Source organism: Rhea americana, unplaced genomic scaffold (assembly GCF_003343005.1).
Source record: "Rhea americana isolate MKP2758 unplaced genomic scaffold, rheAme1 scaffold_243, whole genome shotgun sequence".
In the NCBI taxonomy this organism is placed as follows: domain Eukaryota; kingdom Metazoa; phylum Chordata; class Aves; order Rheiformes; family Rheidae; genus Rhea; species Rhea americana.
This window is the reverse complement of record NW_028186361.1, coordinates 1,015,507-1,037,934: the sequence shown is the minus strand read 5'-3', so window position 1 is coordinate 1,037,934 and position 22,428 is coordinate 1,015,507. Positions and strand designations below refer to the sequence as shown.

At 37.9% G+C, this 22,428-nt stretch overlaps 1 protein-coding gene across 1 annotated transcript in view; it reads right to left on the bottom strand.

The window, feature by feature from the left end:
• Window positions 1-22,428, bottom strand: part of REV3L (REV3 like, DNA directed polymerase zeta catalytic subunit) — a 77,252-nt gene that overhangs the window by 1,701 nt on the left and 53,123 nt on the right. The window contains exons 19-31 of the mRNA XM_085306630.1: window positions 22,216-22,331; window positions 17,035-17,153; window positions 16,160-16,278; window positions 15,042-15,183; window positions 11,888-12,132; window positions 10,746-10,854; window positions 9,717-9,923; window positions 8,973-9,082; window positions 6,940-7,054; window positions 5,134-5,271; window positions 4,350-4,540; window positions 3,199-3,445; window positions 1,983-2,192 (exon numbers count right to left, since the gene is read on the bottom strand). Coding sequence (XP_085162756.1) covers window positions 1,983-2,192; window positions 3,199-3,445; window positions 4,350-4,540; window positions 5,134-5,271; window positions 6,940-7,054; window positions 8,973-9,082; window positions 9,717-9,923; window positions 10,746-10,854; window positions 11,888-12,132; window positions 15,042-15,183; window positions 16,160-16,278; window positions 17,035-17,153; window positions 22,216-22,331 — 2,068 coding nt within the window. The remainder of the gene's footprint in view (window positions 1-1,982; window positions 2,193-3,198; window positions 3,446-4,349; window positions 4,541-5,133; window positions 5,272-6,939; window positions 7,055-8,972; window positions 9,083-9,716; window positions 9,924-10,745; window positions 10,855-11,887; window positions 12,133-15,041; window positions 15,184-16,159; window positions 16,279-17,034; window positions 17,154-22,215; window positions 22,332-22,428) is intronic.

Sequence of the window (22,428 nt, the reverse complement as noted above, 5' to 3'; positions counted from 1 at the left end):
TAATCAAAGTTAATCAATCCCAAGACATAAATATATAGGTGACCATGTTACGCTGGTTTTCTTGTTCATGAAACTACTTATTGACTATTTACTTGAAAGTATTTTTGAATGAGATGACACCTGACTGAAAAAAAACAGCAGCAGGCACTGTTTCTCCAAATGTAACTATACAGTCTAATTAACAGAAGTCCCTGCTTTTCTTCTTTTAATCTTTTCCAGTATCTTGTTCCAACAGTTTCTCCAGGACCTCCTAACTCTGCTTCCAACCACATTCCTGTTTTTCTGTAATGTCTGAGTTTTGAGCCCTTCTACTGCAGTCATTTGTGCAGTTTCAACAACTCCAAGTCAAAATTGTATCAATGAATCCCCTAATTCCTGTAGAATTAATTCTGCTTTTCCTTGTTAATATTAATCAGGTAGCAGCAACCCTTTACCAGAACTGTATCAGGATTAAACCACTGAAAAACTGAAATGCAAACTAACACTAGTTGTAGAGGAACAGCCACTCTTGCTCAGAGCTCWCACACTGCACCGATACCAGCCCTCTGACCTGAAACTGTAACAGGAACGGGATTTAAATTGGATTTGCTCTAGATCTGTAATCACTAGAAGAACTTCAAAAATCACAGTCTACTCTAGTTCTTTCTAAAGAGGTTGTAGCTGGTTTAAATGCAATGGAATCAAGCTATATAGTGCTCGAGACATTTTTTAAGTTCAATTTGTGCATAGTGAGGAAGTCTACAGACTTAATATAGGGTAAATAGTTTTTAACTCAAGCTTTGCAATACTGTGTGATTCAGTGGCACTCAAGCGGCATCAGTTTTCTGCTGACCCTGGTATGTTTGTAATGTAAGAGAGACAAGAATTTAATCTATGAGTGATGTATCGATCTTCACAGGCTCTTAGAGAGGGGCTGAGTAATCATATAGTGACTAAAATTGGATCCCAGACCTTGCTGAAGTGTTGCATTTTGAAGATACAAGAAAATGTTGTGATCAACCCCACTAATCATTTCACGGCACTGGACCAATCTGCCAAATTTTGCTAAATTCCAGAACAATGTAAAATGTTTAGGGCACCACAGAAAAACTGCAGAGCATGCATCACTTTCCTCTACTGCCATTTATAGTGGAAGTGAGAGCAAATATAACGAAATAGAGCAAGAAAATGAAGTCTGAATCTCAGTAATATAATATTTATGAATTGTGAATTATAGTGGTTTTCTAGCAACAGAGCCCCATGGGAACGTAGCTAATCAATGCCCAGGCTACATGAACATTTATATTCCTGCAATTCAGACATGTCTTCAAAGTATTTCAGTGCTGGCAGTAAAATCAATTTTAACAAAAAAAATTATTAATTATAAAATAATACAGTACAAAAATTAGGTGAGGCTGTGCATACGCTTCTGTTGGGTGAGGCTTTGTGCCTTGCTGTAATATATTCACGAGCACAGTTGGCTACCCTGCTACCCTCTTAATTGACTTTAGCTCAAGGGAAAAAACAATTTCGAAAATTCCTATCAAGAGGAATTGGAACAAAAAATACAATTAGTTTCCTGGGACAAACATGTTTTGTTACTACTGAATTAGAACATCAGCAGTTATTTTAATATAACAAAGGTGAAATTTTTCAGTGTAGTTTCAAAACTTTCCATAGTTGTCATTATATAAAGGCACCTACAAAGCCTGTAAGATACTTTTAAAGGAGAGAAAAAAAAAAAAAAGAGAGAAAAGCTTCTTTTGTTGTGATTTTTTTCTCCCTTTGGCTTCAATATTATGCATAGCCAAAGTGGATAACAGCTTCTATTCTGCCTTTAAGAGCAATACAGGTATGGGAAAAAAGAACGAGTTATAACAGGTTTCACACCAGGAGTTGTGCTTCCTATTTCTGTTGAGAGTATTCAGTAAGAGGCTGCTTTGAAATTCCAGCCCCTCGCTGTATCCCTGGCTGACTGACATGTGCCTGTGCTTTCATCATACCTTGACCAGCTGCTCTTGCTTACGCTCCAGCTCTCGGATTTCTTGGTTGAGAATCACCGCCACGTGCTGCGGCTGGCTTCTGCACTTATTGCAGATCCCGTGCTGGGTCAGTTCATCACACACAGGACAGTGTAACGTTGTGAAATACTGGGAGATGGTGCCTTTCCGGCCTTCCAGCTCGCTGTGGGCAGTGGAGGCAGTTTTTTGAATCTGTTGAGAAGAATTGAGAGGTGAGGAAATTTTAAGAGCAGCTTGCTTTGTTCTGAGATGACATAGCTGATTTTTATAAAGGAATATGAAGGGGTAAAATAGCCTGCAGGGCACAGGTTTATTCAGGATTCAGTAGTATGAATTGCATCAGTCTGAGGAGCGCAGCGCTTGCCCTGAGGTGAAGCGCTGAGCTGAGCCCACCCACGTACTGCAACCTATCCCRCAGCGAAGCTCCCCCGATCTCCTGGAGCCAAGCTCCACGACTGCCCCCTCGCCCAGYGAGATTCTTTCTCTGCACTCACTCCAGGTCCTGCGTGATTTTTGTTTTATGTTGCCCCTCCCTCCCCTTCCTCCTGCTCTCCTAGCCCAACACATTAACCACACTACACAATACACTGATTTTTCAATGTCCTTTTTTTTTCCAGTGGGACTGCAAGCTAAATTCCAGTCAATACTTCTCCTCCTGCATCTCATCAATGACTTTCTTAACTTTTGGATATAACTAGTTTAAAAATCCTGGTAATATTAACTAAATAATAATAATAATAAAAAAAATGTGTTCCTGCTTTTTGGGCATTGTTCCCTTTTCTATGAAGATGAAAGATCTTTGGAACATCTTGGAAAAACAAGAGTTCCAGTATACACTATAGAAAGATTTAAAAGATGACATAGCTAGACAGATGCATTTGTGAGTATTGCTAAAAATAAACAATTACAGAAAAACTCTCTTTTGAACTGTGGAAGGGGTCAGAAAACAGAAAATGACAATGAGTCTAAGAGGCTCTAAACAGACTCCTTAGCAGGAAAAAATATTTAGTAAATGAAGAAATCAGCCAAAAGATCTAATGATTAAGTCCACGTGTCTGGACATCAAACCAATGCCTTGTAAACTAAATAACCTTTGCTGTTACCTCAYATAAACCTCATTCTATTGAAAAGTATGATACAGCCAAATCCTATGAAGATACGTTCCATTTGTAATTTCTTTATTTTTAAACATGCTTACCCGTGGCAATTCGTGATACCAGCTGAAGACGTCTATGCCAATAAGTGAGAACACCCTAGCCAGTGGTGGCAGGATTTGTTTGGTAATATAGTACGTGGCATTCAGCCGCAGGTTGGGATCCTGCAGGACTTCAACAGGCCGTCGCACCAGCTGGATCAGAGGCAGTCCGGGCATCCCGTACACGATGACATAGGGTACTCGCTCCCCAACTCGTGGTTCAGAGCGACGGTCGTAGGCAAGCATTCTCCTGTTTAAAAATAGCCTTTATAATGCATCCAGAGATACATTACAAGCAAGTAAAACATCTGTGCGATTTCTGATGTCTGATCATATTAGCAGATCTCCAGAAGAGTGAAGTTGGCTCCTATCGTGAAGCAGAGGACCAAGTTGTGTTAATCTGGCTCACGATCAGATGCAGATTTTAGAACCTGGAACAACAGCCCTAAAGCTACAACCCATTTCGGGTCACTTGCCTTTGCATGCAGGTTGCCTTCTGGTTACCCCTTCCTTAAAGCAGTATCTTAATAAAGAGCAGCTGCAGTACTGAAATGAGCTCAAGCACCCAGAAAGCAAAGGTCTCTATTCAATTAGAAGCAGAGATCAATCTAGGACATCAATTTTATTTTATTAGAAAAAATACAGCTTAATTTGAAGATGTTTTTTGCATTAAGCAAGGTAAAACTGGCAAAATGTGCCAGCTCGTACTATCTGTTAGTGATAAATAACAAACAAAAAATACTAATAGGATGAAATATTTATGTTACATTTTTAAAAATGAGAAGTTATGCCTGGTAACATATTTCACAGCACTGATAACACAGACACCATTATTACTGCTTTTTCTCTAACTGCCTAGTGCCCATGAGCAAYGGGTAACTACAGGGAGTCGAGCCCTTGTACGTAACCCAAAACGCAGACAACAGCAGTGTACGCTTCATTACCGTGTCCTGACAAGAGCCCTGTCTTATTCTTGATCATGTGTGGCTCTTTCCAGCACTATGAAACTGCTTCCAAGGACTATTTGATTTCCCTGATTACTCTTTACTTACTGCTGCAATAGTTTCTGAAGACACCATCGCACTGGTATCAATAACTCAGCAGCACATAAGTCAAGAGAAAAACCTACAGTTAGCACTTCTCAGTGTCAATACCTTGTGAGTTCCAGGGCTGGCACGCAGGATCCAGGTTTGTAAGCAGAACTCCCTCTGTACTCTTTTGCAAAGATGAAGTCTTGCATGCTGGCTTTTCCTTCTAGTAACTTCATGCACTGATTCTGAACGTACTGTTTGATCTGACTTATGTCACGAGTTTCAAATAGCAGCTTGATAGAACACTCAAGTATCTTTAAAACCAAAGGAGAAAGGTGAGCAAAACACGTGTGTTTAACTCCAAATCACTAATTCCATATAACTCACTGAATTATACGGAAATACAGTAGTTCTTTTTCTAAGGATAGAAGACAGTTTCTCCTCTCATTTAAAGTGTTTTGCCATGATTTTCTGGCCATGTCAACAAAAAAATAAGGATTAAAAAGAAGAAGTAAATCCTCCTTGGTGGGTACTTTTCTTACTGGGATAACTTTGTTTTGATTTGATTAACAAGAGCMCTTTTTAATGTGCCTCACTTGTGGTACTTACTACTATGTAAATTGGACTTGATAGTCTTCTCATGAATTTACATGGGATTGCGATAAGGGCTCTGGGCACTCTGATAAGATTTCTGCAGTTTTTTAGAGGCTGAAAGATAAACTGGTAAGGTGGAAACTGCAAGGCCCTGTAATACTGCGCATGATTTGCAATTTGTCTTTCAAAGTACTTATTGCCAAAAAAAGATTGTCAAAATCTCAGACAACTCTTAAGGGCTAGAAACTGAGAAAACAGAAATACACAATGCATACTAAATTTTTACTCAGGAAGAAATGAATGAGTATTTTACCTTGGAAACAGCAGGACAGGAGTCTCTTCGGACTGTCTCTATGCCCTTTGCATCAAATACTGGGTCCTTTTGGTCCAGTGTTTCATACATGTAACCTACATACCTCTTCTTAGTTTGCAAGACACATGGCAAGTAGACCTGGAATGTTTAAAAAGAAGATAGTCCAATCTAACATGTACTGGGAATATAAGGTAGCTCTTAACATAAGAAGTTTTTATAAAGAATAATTTGTTTTGTTTTTTTAAACCATTAAAACCAATAAAATAGATCAAAGTAATGTTAAAGGATAGCTGAAGAAGTGGGGATTCAGCAGTGTTCTGTTCTTAACTCACTTTATTTTACTTAGCTGTAAAGGATAAGCAACTCAAAGCTCAGATTAAAAGTGACACACAGGGTAATTCATTTTGAGTATCCTTACTTCTCTGGACTGCAACTGTCAGCATTTTTAATGTAGCTGCATTCTCCCTCTCTTAAAAGAAAAGTTCATTGTAAGCATCAGAGAAGAAAAAACTTTCTCAGCGGAAGTAGTGGCTTTTGAGACAAGCTAATTATGGGGTGCCTAAGATCAGTTAGTATCTTGATCTGGGGAAAGCACATTCTTCAGATGCCTGTGCTTGGAGCAGACTTTCCTCACGAATGGCCAATAGAGTGACGTTCCCATTTGTTCTCTTCAACCTCTTTCTTCATCCTTGGTCATGTCAGCATTCCTTGATCAGCTTTAGAAGGAAGAATAGTCCCTTCCCAGTATTACTGGGATAATGCCACATCTTCCTGGCTCTCATGGGAAGGGGAAGCAGCAAGGTCAGAATCCCGCTAGCAGGAGAGGGCCCTGAAAGTAGGTGTCTCACATCCTGAGTGGATGCTCCAGCTATGAGGCGGCATATACAAAGCAGTTTCCTCATCCTGTGTTAGGAAGCTACCGTAGGCGAGGACTCAATCTTCTGACCACAGGTGGATAAGRGCACTTGAAAGAAAGCACTCAGACATGTACTGAAGTGTATCTTTGTGCCTAGTATTTTTTCTGACTAATAACTCTTCAGTTTAATAATTACCTCAGAGAAGTGGGAAGGGTCCCAGTCCATTAATCACTGAGGAAAGGTAGATGTGTCTGCCACAAGCATCCTGACTTTTCTTGCMATTACTTTTCTACTGTGTTCTCAGTGAAAATGGGTAGACTACTTCTGAATTAAGATTCAACACCTGCAASTACGTACTTTGCAATGCCTAGAGCATCTGAACTGATTGCTAATGATTTTGCAATGACAAACTTCCATCAAAATTATTATCACATTTTCCTTGCTCTTCTATAATAAAACCTATTGGATGAATGTTTACGTTTTTTTATTTTATGTGTGTATGTTTCACATGGACATATCCTGAAGTACACTAAGGTTTGCTGAAGAATRAACATCAGGTTAGTGATTAATGTATTGACACTACTCCAAGGAAAAGAGTGTATTTTCTCTACAAAATTGCACACATTTGTTTGATTTGTATATATACAATACAGAACTGAGAGAGACAGATCCGAAACTTGATGATCAGGGAATTTCAAATTGCCTGGTGCTGCCAGGTATCCTGATGTGGAAGTGAGAATACTTCTTTTTGTTCATTCTGTGACACTCCTCTGACAAGGCCATTGAGGCACTAAGGAGGAGCGGGCAGTATGCCTGCAGAAACAGTAAAGCACATGACTGCTGTATATCGTTTACTAACTTAGTGTTCRGAAAAATCTTTCATCTTCACGTTTGCTTATGACAACAATGTTTTCATCCAACAATTTAAAGTAAAGTATTTTCCTTTTACCTTTTCAAACTTCAATTTTACAGGTTTGGGGTTTGTTGCTGTTACAGCTTCAGCAATTTCTTGACCAATCTTAAAAGACTGCTCCTTAGTGGCTCCTTTCARCAGCACAAACATGCTGAAAGAAATTAGACATAAGAAATAAGAACAAATACATTCAGCATAGTTCCCGAACTGTTAAGGAATAGTTTCTTGGTGACAAGGAAAAGACACATACTGTTACCAATTCTGTTCCCTTCCTATATGAAAGGCCAAAAACCTGAGAAACTACAATGTTCAACATGAGATCAAGAGTGCCAAAGGCATAGTGAATGCTGTGGCTCTCTGGCAAGGCAGGAACCGGGACCCTTCCTGTCACTGAAAAATTTCAGGGTTTGCATCTTACTAGAACAAGAACGTGCTCAGGAGAGAACTGCAGAGATCTGCGTGCACTGCTGCTTTCTTCCAGCAGCGGCAGTGATCAGATTTTTCTTGCTTTCTCCATCATTTTTTTTCCCCTTTAGGAAACTGTTATGAATTTAATATCTTTAGACACTTAGTTAAGTGTCTCGTCAAATCTAAAATTGACCACTGAATTCACAAGTTACTAAGGAGGGTCAAGTAGATAAAGAACTCAAATTCATTCATCAGCTTTGTTTCCCACATCTGAAAGTGAGGCTAGTACCAGAGACAGATACGCATACAKCTCGGCTATTGTTAAGACTAATGATTGACTAAGGAAGGGGAGATAAATTTGGCATACATATCTCATCTTCGCATGCTTTGGTGGCTGCTTCTGAATTAATCCCCCTTTTAAGCTTAAAATAGGCGCTCCTCTTAAGTATTAACACACAATGACTACTAAATTATAAATATTCTACTTTCCAAAATAAAAATGGTACCAGAAACAGGCACAAAAACTGTAGTTCAGTAAAGAAGTCTTATATTACTTCACAGATTAGAAGAACATGATTTTTTTCTCTCCTTCCTATTTCTCATAATTTAAAAAGAAAGAAAACCCTCAAAGCAYTTTCTTAGAGTTCTAAAAGAAACTCCAGGAAAATAAATGTAATTTACTTTGCATTATTCTGCAAGACAGTAAGCAACATCCCAAGAGGGACCTTGTACTCTGTTCAATATCACTTGTCTGCTTTTAAAAACCTATGACTAATAATTCTGGGGCAATGAAAACCACACAACTCGATTCCTGATGATTCCTGTCTTTCAAGACAACTGACAAGCTAAAATGCATCTTGTATGAACAGCACTGAGCAGCATAGTGCAAAATGAGAAGATACATTATTAAACAGACAGAAAGAACAGCAATCTGATTTCTTAGCAGAGGAAGCTGAAAAGCTAATACTGCATTAGGCAAAGCAGCCTCGTTATTGTGCTGATCCTCAGTACCCCACAAACAAGTGGAGATTAATTTGATAAAAATGCTGAGCTGAGTGCTGTCAAAATTTCAAATAAGAAAAATCTTCTTCCTACTTGCTCTAAATTATCACAGTGCTTCTGATTGGCAAATTTGTTTCCAAATCATGTATTTTTCTTTACTATAAGTCAATTGATCAGAGACTTACTAAGTTTACTAAGGATACACACAAGGATGATGTTCCTTGACTGCAAAATAATTATGAAGTGCATTCTGTTTTTAAGTAACATAGCAATATTCCACATAGAAGCAGCATTTGTGCAGATCACACTCTGATCTGACCACCGTCACGTGGAGAACCTGCCAGCAGAGCTCTGACCCTCCCAGCAGCGGAGCCGCGTTTTGAGGGCCTGGGGGGGACCGGAAACAGCCCTTTGAGCCCAGGATTAGTAACGGGAGAGCTGCCGTCCCACTTGCACTTCTCCCCACAGAACAGCTCCACAAACCCAACAGAGGAAGTCTAGATCCTGCCTGGATAACTTGGGTAACTTCACAATAGGTCTTAGCTACGCATTTATTATAAGAGGAAATCCCCTGTCCCACCTAGTAAGACAACAGAAAAAYGCGTCTGTGATAACCTACTGCAGTTTTAAAGCATCATAAGAAGCAGATTGCCGATTACCTGTCAGTATCACCATATACAACGTGAGCACCCCATTTTTTTGTATCATTCACCAGTTTTATAGCACGCTCCAATGTTTCTCTGGCTTTGTGCACAATGCTGTCTCCAAGCTGCAAAGATAAAGATAAACYGTAGATTTTTATTCTGCTGCTAAAATCACTACAAGCTCTTAGTAAACAAGGCGTAACCTTGGCTTGATCTAAGAAAAAAATCACTTTTTTTTAGGTATTGTAATCTATTTCATGGTTTGAAAGAATTGCAAAAAAAAGTTTGTTTACATCATCCAAAATAGTCGAGAAATAAGGAAAGAGCAATCAAAAGTTAAGAAAATTAAAGAAAACTTGGTTTAGACTTCTTCAGACATATGAAAAATATAAGCAGCAAGAGAAGATTGCTTAGGAATGTTTTCTCTAGTTTTTGGATTCTGCTGATTCCTTCTTTTATAACAAGTAGGAAACAGCTTACTTCCACTATTAGAACTCTAATCCAAACTTTGGAGAGAGTTCTAAAAAAATGTGAACTCTAAATACTCTTTTATGTGAAGAAGAAAAATAACTTTTTTTTTTAAAGACTCACAAATAAATCCCGAATTGCTGATTTTCAGTACTACAAATTATGTCCCTGCTTTTATGATGGCATTCAGATTAAACATATTTCAAATAATAATACTGTATTATCTAATTATATTTCATTAATAGCCTCCTTTCCACACTACTTTTCTACATTTTTATCTGCCACCCTTACCTCAATGCATGGCATTCTTCCAGAAAAATTAGCAGCAGTATAACCGTATGTAACATTAGCTATAAATTTAAGACCCAACTGACGAGCTTCAAGCATGCGAGTTATAGCTTTGTCATGCTTATAAGCCTTCATTGACTGCTTCACCATTATCCTAGTCTTCAAGATTTCTTCCAGCATTCTTGGCAGCACACCCTTTCTTACTGAAGGCTGCCAAAGAAAGGAACAAAGACAAAAATTATGTTAAAAAGCCCAATCTAAAYAGTTAAGAGTAGAAGCAAAACTCAGGACTGTTAGATAATCACTGATAAGAACATAAATTAATTAGCAAGGTGGCTCATCTTTGGCGCTTCATAAAAATATTAAAAGCAACCTGGAATACAGGCAAAGCTCTTAAGGACAGGATAAAGAATTTTTTGTTGTTTTAATCAGCCCTGCCAATGTAATATGTTTAGATAACCACACTAATTGCAATGGGACTTCAGTATTTAACATTATTTTTAACATCATTAATTCTCCACATTAAGTACTGAAGGACTATTATTTTTTTTAAATTCTGCAAGCATTCTTTAGCTAAAGCTTTTGTTTTGCATTGAACTTATGTATGCTGTTGTCTGGCTAATTACTTGTAAGAGCTCCAGGCCATGTTTATTAATTCATTATAAATCAGCCAGCAATAAACGTAACATAAAATGAGAACAACAGAACGCAAGTCAGGGAGTTTCCTCTCCCGCACCATGGCTCTTCTTCTAGGAAAGTAATCTTCTGATCAGCTGCACAAGAATGAAATGCTACACACAGAAAATTACGGTTTGATCCCCAAACTGTGCAAGTAAAATGTAGTTTAATTACAGATGACATGAGCCCTCAGTATAGATGAAAGCATAAAGATGACATTTTATTTCCTGGAGTTCAGCGCTCTGAAGAATATCAATAAACACTGGGAAATGAGAGACTGATGCCCCCCCAACCCCCAAGTCCTTCTGTCCATTCTTAAGGCAGCAAAACATCCCAGCACACTAACATCGTTACCTTGACGAAAGCCACTCCGCAGGGTGACACCGTGATGTCGTGCCTTATCTGGTACAATAAGTCGGGAGGAACTCTGAGGGATGTACAGCCAAATTTGAACTCATCGTATCTAATAAAGAAAAGAATTAAATACAGAGATGATTCATTCGCTTACAGCCCTGATCAGGCAAAAGCATCAGCTCACATTAAAATATGGACAATGCCAACAAGAATGGAACCAAAATTACTATCTCCATCAGAAATAAAACATATCGTCACTTATAATTTCAGGGGTACATGCAAAATGCTCTAGTAAATGTGAGTAAAGCAATAATATATGGCTAAATTCCACAGAAAGTAAATTATCTGTTCTGCTCTGCATTACTGATTATTTCCAAATGCTGAGTTAGTGATCCAGCACACAATCATACCATAATCCAACAGGGAAACCAGGTATGTTTACTGAGTAACCCATTACATATAGTTTCTTCCTACACATTCAGAATTTCAAGTCAGAAACTTAAAAATCTGATGTCAACACCTAGCAATCATTGCATGTATCTTCCAATTTTTCCACATATTGTTTATAAAGGTAATTATAATAAGCAGTGAGATTTTTGTTCTTTTTTGATTAAAAAATTTCCATTATGCTTAATAAGATGTGCTACATAGAACAACTCATTCTAACTTTTCATTCTGAATAGTTAAAACAAGAATGAATCAAAATTCTTACAAGAGTAAAATGAAAATTTATTAACTTATAGTGGAATAATACTAGTCCATCTTGGAAAATGACTTTTAACTTAGTTTGAAGCAATATTAATGATTAGTATCACCACAGTGATGGAAGAGGCATATGTTTGTCCGTGATAGACACAAAGCACAGGCAAACAAAGTTCAACTTTTTAATGGAACAGAACATGGGATTCCTAACTCTATATTAATACATATATACACACACACACGTGTGTGTGTGAGGGTACACATAACAGATCTTTAGCATCTCTGTTTTGTAACAAAAAAATGGCACTATTCATCTATGCCCATTGTTTCCAATGTCACCTGAGGGCTCTTAGTGTCTTTAGTTAAGATACTCAACTCTCTACCGAGACTTGAGTCTCTGTAGACTTGGAAGTTTGGAAGAAGAAAGAAAAGGAACTTACTTTCCCAAGTTTTCAACATGTCCCAAGCAGGTTGAAAAACAGTAGTTGTATGCTATCACAATAGAAGGATATAATGACTGGAAATCTAGTACAAGAACAGCATTGCTGTAAAAACGGGATTCTGGCTCCATTATTAAGGGAATACATTGTGGGGCTTTCATGTGAGCTCGCTGCTGGATACTGGGTGTCACAGGAATAAAATTCATTGGCTTCGCAATACGCAGCATCATGGACTCCACACGATACTGCAAAACATAGTTTGGACACAGTCATTCTAATTATCATTTTAAAACTGCAGAATAAATGCCRGTGTATTAAAACTGAAGGAATGTGCACTTTTATTTTCCTGAATTTAAAACTCAGACAACTAGTCTTCCAAAATACATAGCCATACTTGTTTTTACTGTATACTCTCCATCACATACAATGGAACTGCTCCTTGGCTTTCTGCATCATTTAGCCCTAATTATTGAAAAATCTAGTACTTCTGATTTATATCTATGTGCAAAATAAACATCCAGGCCAGAATATAATGTGCAACACGACGTATTGCTACACTAYAGCCAGTGTACTGAGTATTGCTGAAGCAAGGTTTTGCAGAAGAATGAAAAAAACAAGGTATAGTATATACTTAACTTTGCTTACCATATTTCACAGGAATTTGCACTGAAATTTTATGTCAACATTCAAGAAAACAGAGAAATGACATGTGAGCCACATTAAGTTATTAATTGTGCCCTGCAAGCTTTTGGTCATGTGAGGTTACTAGAATGTACTTGGCAGCAACAGAACAAAAGGAGGAATTTAAGCCCATTTCGAAAGTCTCCTTCATTCTGTTGGGCATCATGCTCACTCCCTGATGATGCCACAATTAGGGGAGCAAGGATAAAATAACAAAAAGTCAAGCACTTTGTCTTGCTCAAGGTATCACAAAATGTTACACAGGGAGGCAGTGACATCAGAGGGAATCATCTCTAGTTATTTACATATTATTCAGTGTTTCTGGTCAGGCTTCAAAAGTACTCACAAGCCAGAGACTCACTGTTTCAACTCACAGTAAAAACCAAAGGACTGAAAATCCTGAAATGCCAAAGATCAATCCTATATAATCGTAAAATAAACTTTGCATAGCAACTAAGTCASCATTCAAAAGCCTGCTGCCTGATGCACTATATATTCAGTTACTGTGCTGGATGCGTTAGGCATCATTTCATGAACTTTGATGTTGTAACTGAACTTACAGAACCAGAAGTTATAATAAGCCCGTGTCAACTTTTGAACATTAATGCATGCTGGGGTGTGAACGCTGGCGTATGAACTCCGGCAGACCTGCCAGTGCAGCACCGCAGGCTGCTGCTGGCTCCTTGACCCCAGCTCCCCTCTCTTGCCAGCCCTGTGAGCTGCTCAGGGAGTGATCTGGGCAACAGCTAATTTTTCTTCTCTAGTTTTCAGCAACATCAAGTTCTTCAACCATGCAACTAAGAATCCAAGTAGCTACGACTATCCCATGTTAACCTGGTTTTGCACTGCTATGGAGCTGCATCCCAAGACAGCCTAATCAAGAAAAATTGCCTAGGTGAAAAGAAAGCAATAATAKAAAAATTGCCTTCCAAAAGGTTTTGGAAAACTTAATAGAAAACACAAAATAAAGAAGGAAAAGAAAWTCAGTTAAAGTATCTGAAAATCTCTCTTCGCACTATTTCATGTTAACATCTTTTTCAGGAAAGGAGAACAGGAACATCTTCAAAAGGGCAGTGATCATTCTCCTGAGTGCAAAAAAAAAAAAAGATTTGAGGTGGCGGAGTTGTTGCAACTGCCATTTTGGTGGGTTTTACAAGTTTCAATGGGAACAAAACCATATGCGCACAGAAGGGAAAAGAACAGTCGGGAGAGAAATGCAGCTTGTTTCTGTTGCTCCCTCCCACTCACAGACGTTTGAGAACAGAGACAGGCAGAACAGAGTCTGCCCAGGCTGCAATCACCACACTTCAAGCGTATCTGCCTTGGCAGGACGCCAGTCCCACCCCCCCCACTCTCTCTAATTGAGAATTTCTCTTCCCTTGTTCCAACCGTGGTACTTTTCCGGTAATACGGGAAGCCAGCTCAGGGCGCTAACCTGGCCTCAAGCTATTCGACTCCCCACCTGCCACCCCCGTAGAAGATGCCGTCTAGTTAGTCTAGTCTTTCAGAACCGGGGCAAGAAAAGCCTTCTGCAATTGCTGAAGGCTCCTGGGGTCCCACGGAAAGAGCAGCGTAAACCTCACTCCACCCTSTCCCCTCTACTCTCCTTTACTGATAAGAACATATATAGAATATATATTCTCTGTAAGAAGAGAGCCTCTTCTGAGAGTCTCCATAAGAATCCAAAATGGGTAACAGAGCAATACCACATCTTCTCATTGTCTTACAGAGCAAGGCTGCCTTATTGCTGGTGCACTAGTTTTGGCCATTCTTTTGCTTACTGAAGATGCATTTTGGCGCAGTCCTCTGGTAATATCAATAGGCCTTTTTGTTTGTTTTTGCTGACTTTCATAAAGAATTATTAAGAGACACACCAATGTAAATAACCTGCTATGTAGAGTGGTCCCCCAGAAACATTTCCTTGGCCTTAACAGAACAGTTAACACATGCACATAAGGAAGCCAGGGCCCTTCTTGTCTTAGGGTAAAATCTCATCCAGATGTCTGCTTCACAGGAAACGCCAGTCAGAACATACTCTGTAAGCTTTGCCTAGCACTGAAGAAAATGGTCTCTCTCTTTTTTTTTTTTTCCCAAACAGGCTTGTTTATAYTTCTCAATGTTAAAAAATGTTAAAAAAAAGAAAAAAAAAGAAAGAAAAAAGTTAATTTCCAAGCTCTGATGAAGTGTCAGCCCAAAAGGAACATTCAGTGCTCCTGAAGAGACTTACTGGAATCACTACATTTGGGGCACTCTTACTTATTTTTGACTGATATACCTCTGAGATAAATTAGTCAGTTCATTATTACTGCTTTTGAATTGTCTGACCTTATTTACACTTCAATTTCATGTTATGCAGAGCTGTCCTCAGTGACCTTACAAAAATATATATACTGACTGAAAACACACTGAAGGACTAAAACATTTTGTAAAGACTATTCTGCTTTTGAGTAGTGCAAGGAAAATGAAATCTTACCTGGGAGCCTCTYGTTAATACGTGTAAGAATTGAATGCCGAAAAGTCTTGCCATTTCACTTGTTCTGCCAATCAAATCCAGTGTTTCTAACAACTGGAGATTCCCACGGACACGGCTAATATAATGATCAACCATTTTCCATCTGTTAAAGCAAATGCCTAGTTATAAACAGTCAGAAGAGCGCTGCTCTTTCTCCTAAGAAAAATATACTTTTATGATAGCTYGTTACAGACCAGCAAATATAATTTCCCACAGGACATTTTCACATGGTTCTTTCAAAAATGTGACATACGTAAACACACACTTACATACTCTAAGACAGATATAAAATGTGACATACTACATATTGTTTTCCTTACTGTCCTAAAGGATTAGTAAAACAGAGCTTTTCTTCATCTGATAAAATGTTTCTTTAATTGAGTAGACTTTTGTAGAAACAAACTTCCACCAAAAAAAGCTGAACGTAAATTCATAATCTCATTGCTAAATTAAGTTTCCATTCAGCCAGAAGTATTTAAGTTTTAAAGAAATTATTGTGTGTATGTCATGATCAGTGCTCTTACAGTATTATGAATTGTTTATACCACACAATATCAAAATGCTCCAAGGAAGATCAAAGCTCAGTGTGATACGTGTGCTGTCTGTGCACGTGTGTGCGCACGCACATGTGTGTAACAATTATACTGTTTTACTATACTTAAAGCTTAGCTTTGTTGCTTGGTAGGAAAGCAAAACAGAAACCTGACAGTTCACTGGAAGCTCTTCTGATGAATTATATCCAAAATAGCAACCTTACAGAACTCAAAAATAGTAGTTCTATTCAAATACCTTGAATTTGAATTTTGAATACCTTGAATTCCTTGAACTGTAACTCCAAAATTGATTTGTTTGGGGTTATTTTAAATGGAAAAATAGAAAATGATATAACGTTGAGGGAGTAACTACGCAACAGAATACAGCAGAACARACAAGCTCATCTAAACTGCTGTATCTGAACTGTTCCAAAGCCCGAGCTAAATTATTTCTATGTTGATTTTAGTCTGTATCTAGCCAATGTTAAGAATCTTGCTTTGGAAAGAAACAAAAAAACCTCTTAAGACTAGATCAACAGATCATACCTGTAGACATCTGTCTTGTTATCAAACCAATCAGACAGAACTCGAAAAGTAAATAAAGGAAAACGTTGATGAAGAACATGAAAGCCCACATTTTCAAAAGTATAGTTCATTAGATTCACCTAGGGAAAAAGAAAAAAACAAAGGATGTGATAAAAATGTGTAATAACTTTCACAGTCAAGGAAATCTATACTTTCAAAAATTTTAACAACTAATTTACGTCTTTTTAAAATTAAGATTCTTTTTTTGAAGTTCTTAAGTCCATAACTATTTACAAATGAGGAATGACTGTCCCTCATCAATTGAAAAGAGTACGTAGAATGAAGTAAGTAGGTTCCTCACTGCGAGAGTGCCTGAACACTGGAACAGGTTGCCCAGAGAGATGGCGGAGTCAAAACCTAACTAGAAGGGTGCTGGATAACCTGCTCTAGCTGACCTTCTTGAGCAGGGCGGYTGGACCGGGTGATCTCCAGAGTGATAGGTTACCAAGATCAAAACTGAATTTGGTCGAAGTTTGTTAAGACTGAATCAGTTAAAGATAAAATATAAGATCCTGAACAGCAAGACAATGTGTAGGTCTGACAGCTCAAAATAAGTTAAGCATTTCATTAGTAATAGCACCAGCTGGCTTGCTGAAACAGGTAAGCTGTTCTTAAGACCAACACAGAAGTGAAAAGAACTACTACTAGGAAACATTACTGAAAGAAATGTGCTTCAGTATTTTACATTTTCATGATATATAAAATCCATGTCTCACAGAATAGCAGAAGAGTGTATGAATAAAAACCTACACAAATTACACGAAAAATTCAACCAAAAGTCTACAATAATTAAAGAAAAAAAATATCAGGTACATTAGAATGTTTTTAAACTTTACCTCATTTCTCATCATTCTCCAAATATTTAGGACAATTCTCCCGACAATATTTATTTCACTCATTGTATCTGACCCGTATTCATCTAGTTCAGCTGCAAATCTGTTCTCTTTCTTATCATCTGCAGACATTAAAAGAGAATACATTTAGGTAAGTCATAGTACAGTGAATATTAGATCAACCTATCCCTTTGACAACTTGAGCTCTCTAGAAAAATAAGAATTCCTAAGGGCTAATACTGATTGTATAATATTATTTATTTTCCAGTCCCCACAAAATCTCTAAATACAGCTCCCCCATGTTTTTACTGCCTTCTATATCYCCCTGAAGATAACCCTTACTCTGGTTTCACTGAAGTGGTGTCCATGACAATATATTCTCACAGAGAACATGTTGGTTAAGCGATGCTGAATGTTACTTGAGAGCCAGCTGCATGCACATTAGTGCACAATGTACAGAAAAAGAAAAAAAATGAAAAAAAGAAGAAAAAGAAAGTGATCTCTGCCCCAGAGAGACTCAAGGTTTTACTTGTGATGATCTTATACAGTCAGAACCAGGTCATGGCAGAGAAAATTCAGTGCCTTTTACATTATGAAATCACCACACTGGGAGCAGGTAGACATAGATCTAGATAGCACGAAAGGAGCGAAGGAAAAAGGAAGGAACAAATGCAGAGGCCAGAAGTAGCAGTCTGACTCTTTCTGCAAGACACTGGTGACTACGGCACAGGAAAAGCAACCCTCTTTGGCATTTTGATGCTTTGAAAAACTATAACTGAAGTCTTTTTGCTGTTTGTTATAACTGTCTTTTTTCAGTGAACCTATGACTTTGGAGTTCTTTCCTGAGTTTAGATAAGATACTTTTAAAATGCATACCACAGTTTAAAATTCAATATAAAAAAGAAGTATATTTTCATACAGTTATCAAGGTGCTTTTAGGGCTACTTCCACAAACTATCACCTCCAGTCTTGTTCCTTCWTATTAATGTAAGAGAAGAGAAAGCATTTTGATACAACTTTCCCACAAATCTAAATTCATASCTCATTTTTCAAATATTTGTTGTGTTCAGTCTGACATCATTTATCATACACCCCTGTACAGAATCCTACTAACAAATACAGATAACATTTTGGGCAGAGAATATAAAAGTGTTGGTACACAATACTGTACAATAATGGTCAGAACTGAGCAACTAGTTCCTCAGATGGCCATGAAGCATATTTACCCTTGATGACAAAAGTGAAAATTCTCTGAAATTCAGCATGGCTGCTATAAAACAATGTAACACAGACCAGTATCTTTATTTTGATCTTTCAAATGTGTATCATATCAAAATACARTTAACCCCCTCCCCCATTCTTATTGATGGACCTTATCAATAAACCACAGCCGTGTCAAAATTTAGCAAGCCTTTCATATAAAAATGCATGCCATCTTTTAAACTCCTATACTGTTTCAGATTTTTAAGCAGAAAAAAAATTCCTATGTGTCTGAATGAAGAAGAATCCCACAAGCAGCAACAGTTTTTCTTCTGCTTATTTTATATGCCTGACCTCCTGCAAAAGTGAGCTTTGATTTTTTCTCCCCYTCAAATTTATTTTTACTGGTAGCAGAAATTGTCCTATTTCGTTCATGTTCACTTATTTCCCCAAGTGTCATCCTGGTTTTCCTCTTTTGATTTGTCTAGGAGATTCTCTAGACTTCTTCAGTCCCCTTCATGCCTTGCTGGTAAAGACAAGTACTTAGGTATATAGTAGTCATGAAAGAGAACTGCTGTGCTGATGAGCAAGGGACTCTGCATATAATGAGTTACAAAAGCCTACAATGTTCTGCAACTGATGTGGTATATATGTCTAAAGCCTCGTTGGAAACAGAAAGTACTGAGAAGCAGAATTGGACATTCTTCCTATCCTTCTGGTATGTAAGATTAAAAAAAAAAAAAAAAGGTATCCTCTCATCCTGTTACCTACTCCCTAACTTTGAGCTGTGATACAAAGGAAGAAATAGGAGGCCACAGTGTACACACAAAAAATGCCACTACGCACAGGCACAGTACTCACTTCTCTTGTGGTGTGTCCTAATGACTTATGAATAGTTCACTTCTAAATGGCAGAGGCAGCACCAGACTCAGCCAATAAAGCAAAACCAGAGAGAAGTCCAGCTTTCCTTTGTTAAGTTGAAATCACAGGAAAGGGAAGGAAAAGTACCTTCCATCTTTATTTCAATAGGAGGAAAGAGGAGCAGGAGTTTCCTGTTCTGAAAATACAGCATGTGAAGAAGGGAGGGAAATATGAAGCATAGGGGTTGGAAAAGCAGGAGAAACACARATGGGGTCAGAACCATGGACAAGGAGGCCACAAAGCAGCAGAGAACACAACACTTCCATGTTCATGGTCACACATGCAAGACCACACTTATGGCATGGCATTTTCAGAAGGATCTCATCAGTGTGAACATCTCCTCATCTTTCCCCTGCTGTTCAGCCAAAAAAGAATAGTTACTTACCTTACAATAACACTAGTTATTGGAAATGTTATTGTTATGTATTCCACTTCTGGATGTATATCTACTATCYGGCACAAGAACTTGTGTATTATGAATATCATGTGGAGACCATGCCTATGTCCTGCATGCCCTCTTAAACTTCATGGCCAAAGACATTAGGGTTAGAATCCTCCACTCCTTCCCTAAAACTGAATCCAGGTTGCATGGGACTCTATATACCCAAGGGCATTATTATTGCAACCAGTGCATCATCCCAGCTTCAGAAATCAAGAGAATTTAATGACAAGGTTCATGCTATTAGCTATTCTTCTGCAGAACAAATTTGAGATCTTTGTGTTGAAGAGGGAAACTTGTGACCTTGGCTGGCCAATCTATAATTAAACTGTAACATGTTCTTGTTTTTATGAATTAGGCATTTAAAAATTCATTGACATCCAGTGGTTGACAACTTTCAACTGAAGATATATTTTTTAATATGTTTTCTTGTCCCTGTGTATTGCTTTAGATGGTATCTATTAGTTAGAACATTTCYGGATAGGTCACAGTTATCAGAGGTATCAAAAGATTTTGAAGATATCAAAAAATTGAAAAAATRCTGAAACCTCAAGAAAGGAGTAAGTAAACTCAGTAGAATGTTTAAGCCATGAAGTAAAGGTCCTGCCACAGCCCTAGATGGGTTTAAAACTTTAATTTCTAACACTGAAGCTACCAAAATTAATGAATGAGTGGAGAATTTTATACGCTTTGTGAGAATACTTCTACTCTAACTTGACAGGGATTTTCAAAGTTATTATTAAGAGTTAACAGAAAACCAAGAAGTTGTAAAACTTAATAAAATGAAAAGAGCTGGAACAAGATGGAATTACTCACAGAACATATTTGATATCCATCTCTTCTAAAATACCATGCTTTCCTAGCCAGGCAGATAGGATGCAAACATAAAAAGATGCTCTATTGGGTTAGCTCCAAAACAGGCATGTAGCCCACTATCATGTTCTGTCAACAGGCAAAACAAGATGCCTTAGGAATAAGGGAAGCATATATTTATAACCTCTTGAGAACTCTCCCAGCACCTGTAACTATCTGCAGCTTCCTAGGACAGACATTGCTCTCTATTAGTTAGTAATTCTCAATGTTTTCTTCTAAGAGTTTACATGCTCTTGAAGCAATGTACACTTAAGAGTTCATACTCTCTTGTGGCAATGAGCTCAACAGTTCATATCCCAGAGGCRAAGGATCAACTCTGGTTCTGAATCTGCCATTTGCTAGTTTAATTGGATACCTTCTGGTTCTTGTATTGAAAAAAACCATGAACAATCAATCACTATTTCCCTTCATATCCCTCAAGATTTTATAGGCTTCTATATTCCTTTCTCAGTTTTGCTATTTCTGGAATCCTAACTTATTTAGTCACTAGCTACCTTTGGATTACCCTTCTAATCTTTCCCAGTTCTCTTATATTCATTTTGATTGGRGAGAGGTGAGGAAGAGGCCAGAACTGCAGTATTTAAGATGCAGATAYGCTATGAGCGCATACATGAACATTCTGCTTTCTCTATAATTCTTAACATTTCATTTGCTTTTTCAGTCATTACTGAACAACAGGATCAWTTTTTTAACAGGATAGTCACAGGCAAACACTTCTTATGCCATGGCTATGCAGTTTCTGTATAGATCTTCAGCAAGAGTCTCGTCAAAAGGTGCTTGGTTGGTGGGGGGGGATTTTGTTTTTTAAAATCAAATCTCCCTCATCTACTTCTTTTTTTGACAGTAACAGTTTTGATAGTTCTGCACTCTACAAAAGCAATGTTGACCCTTCTGAAGTATATCGTATTTATATAGCATTTTACTAATTCCACTGTTCAGAATTACAATTTCTATTAATTTGCTAAGCATGGACATCAGCTTGCCATTCACCTGGATAACTTTCCTCAAGTTTGCAAAGAAAAACAGATCTTTTCCTGAATGTTGGAGGAAAGCATTCAACAGCCAAGTCAGGAACATCTCCCCCTAGTACAAGAACAGCTATTTAGGTAGAGGTTTCATTACAGAGTTGCTGGCCAGGAAGAACACTGCTCAGGAATATTTTTAGGCCCTCATATCCCAGTCACAGGAGCTGTCTATCATGATTATGGTAGGTACCTTGAATAAAATATCTTCATATGACTGAAGCCAAGGAGAAGAAAGAGAAGGTTTTATAGCAGGAGAACCTCTAGGAATTCAAAGCTTTCTGTAATTTAATTGTTTTATGGAATGAGAATTAGAACTAACACTGAAAAAATACACAATGCACAGAAAACAGAATTGTTTTTCAGTGATGGTAACAAGACAGCACTGGGGAGCAGTTTCAGCAGCCCCGCTTAAGCTTTCTACTTCGGGATGTTGCATGCAAGATGGAGGCCTGGAAGAAACACGCACACCACAACTATTCAAAATGAGTCTAGATTCATGGATACAGGACATACCCAAAAGTGGAATACATAAGGAATTTCAAAATTTAGAAAACAGTGAAAACCAGTACTACATTGGAATTTCAATCTTTTATTTTTTTTGTAATTATACTTGTAACAGTAACAATAGCGCTCCATACCAAAATTACCCTGGATTTCTTTTAATTTACTTGAGCAATTCAACTAATTTCTGTTGGAAYTGAGCTGAAACCCTATGCAGTAACTTACCTGGCACACGAGAAATCATCTGGCATAAACCAATATCTAGAGCAGCAGCCCTCTGTAAAAGATAGCCCCAGGAATGCATCTGGACTTCATAGCCTAGTAAAATGTCTGGGTCATATCTGGAGAGGGGGAAAAAGAAAAATGAGCTTCATATTATTTAAGAAAACATTTTCAGTGAGCAGAGTGTAAACAGGATTTCATTCTAGTCATGGTGGT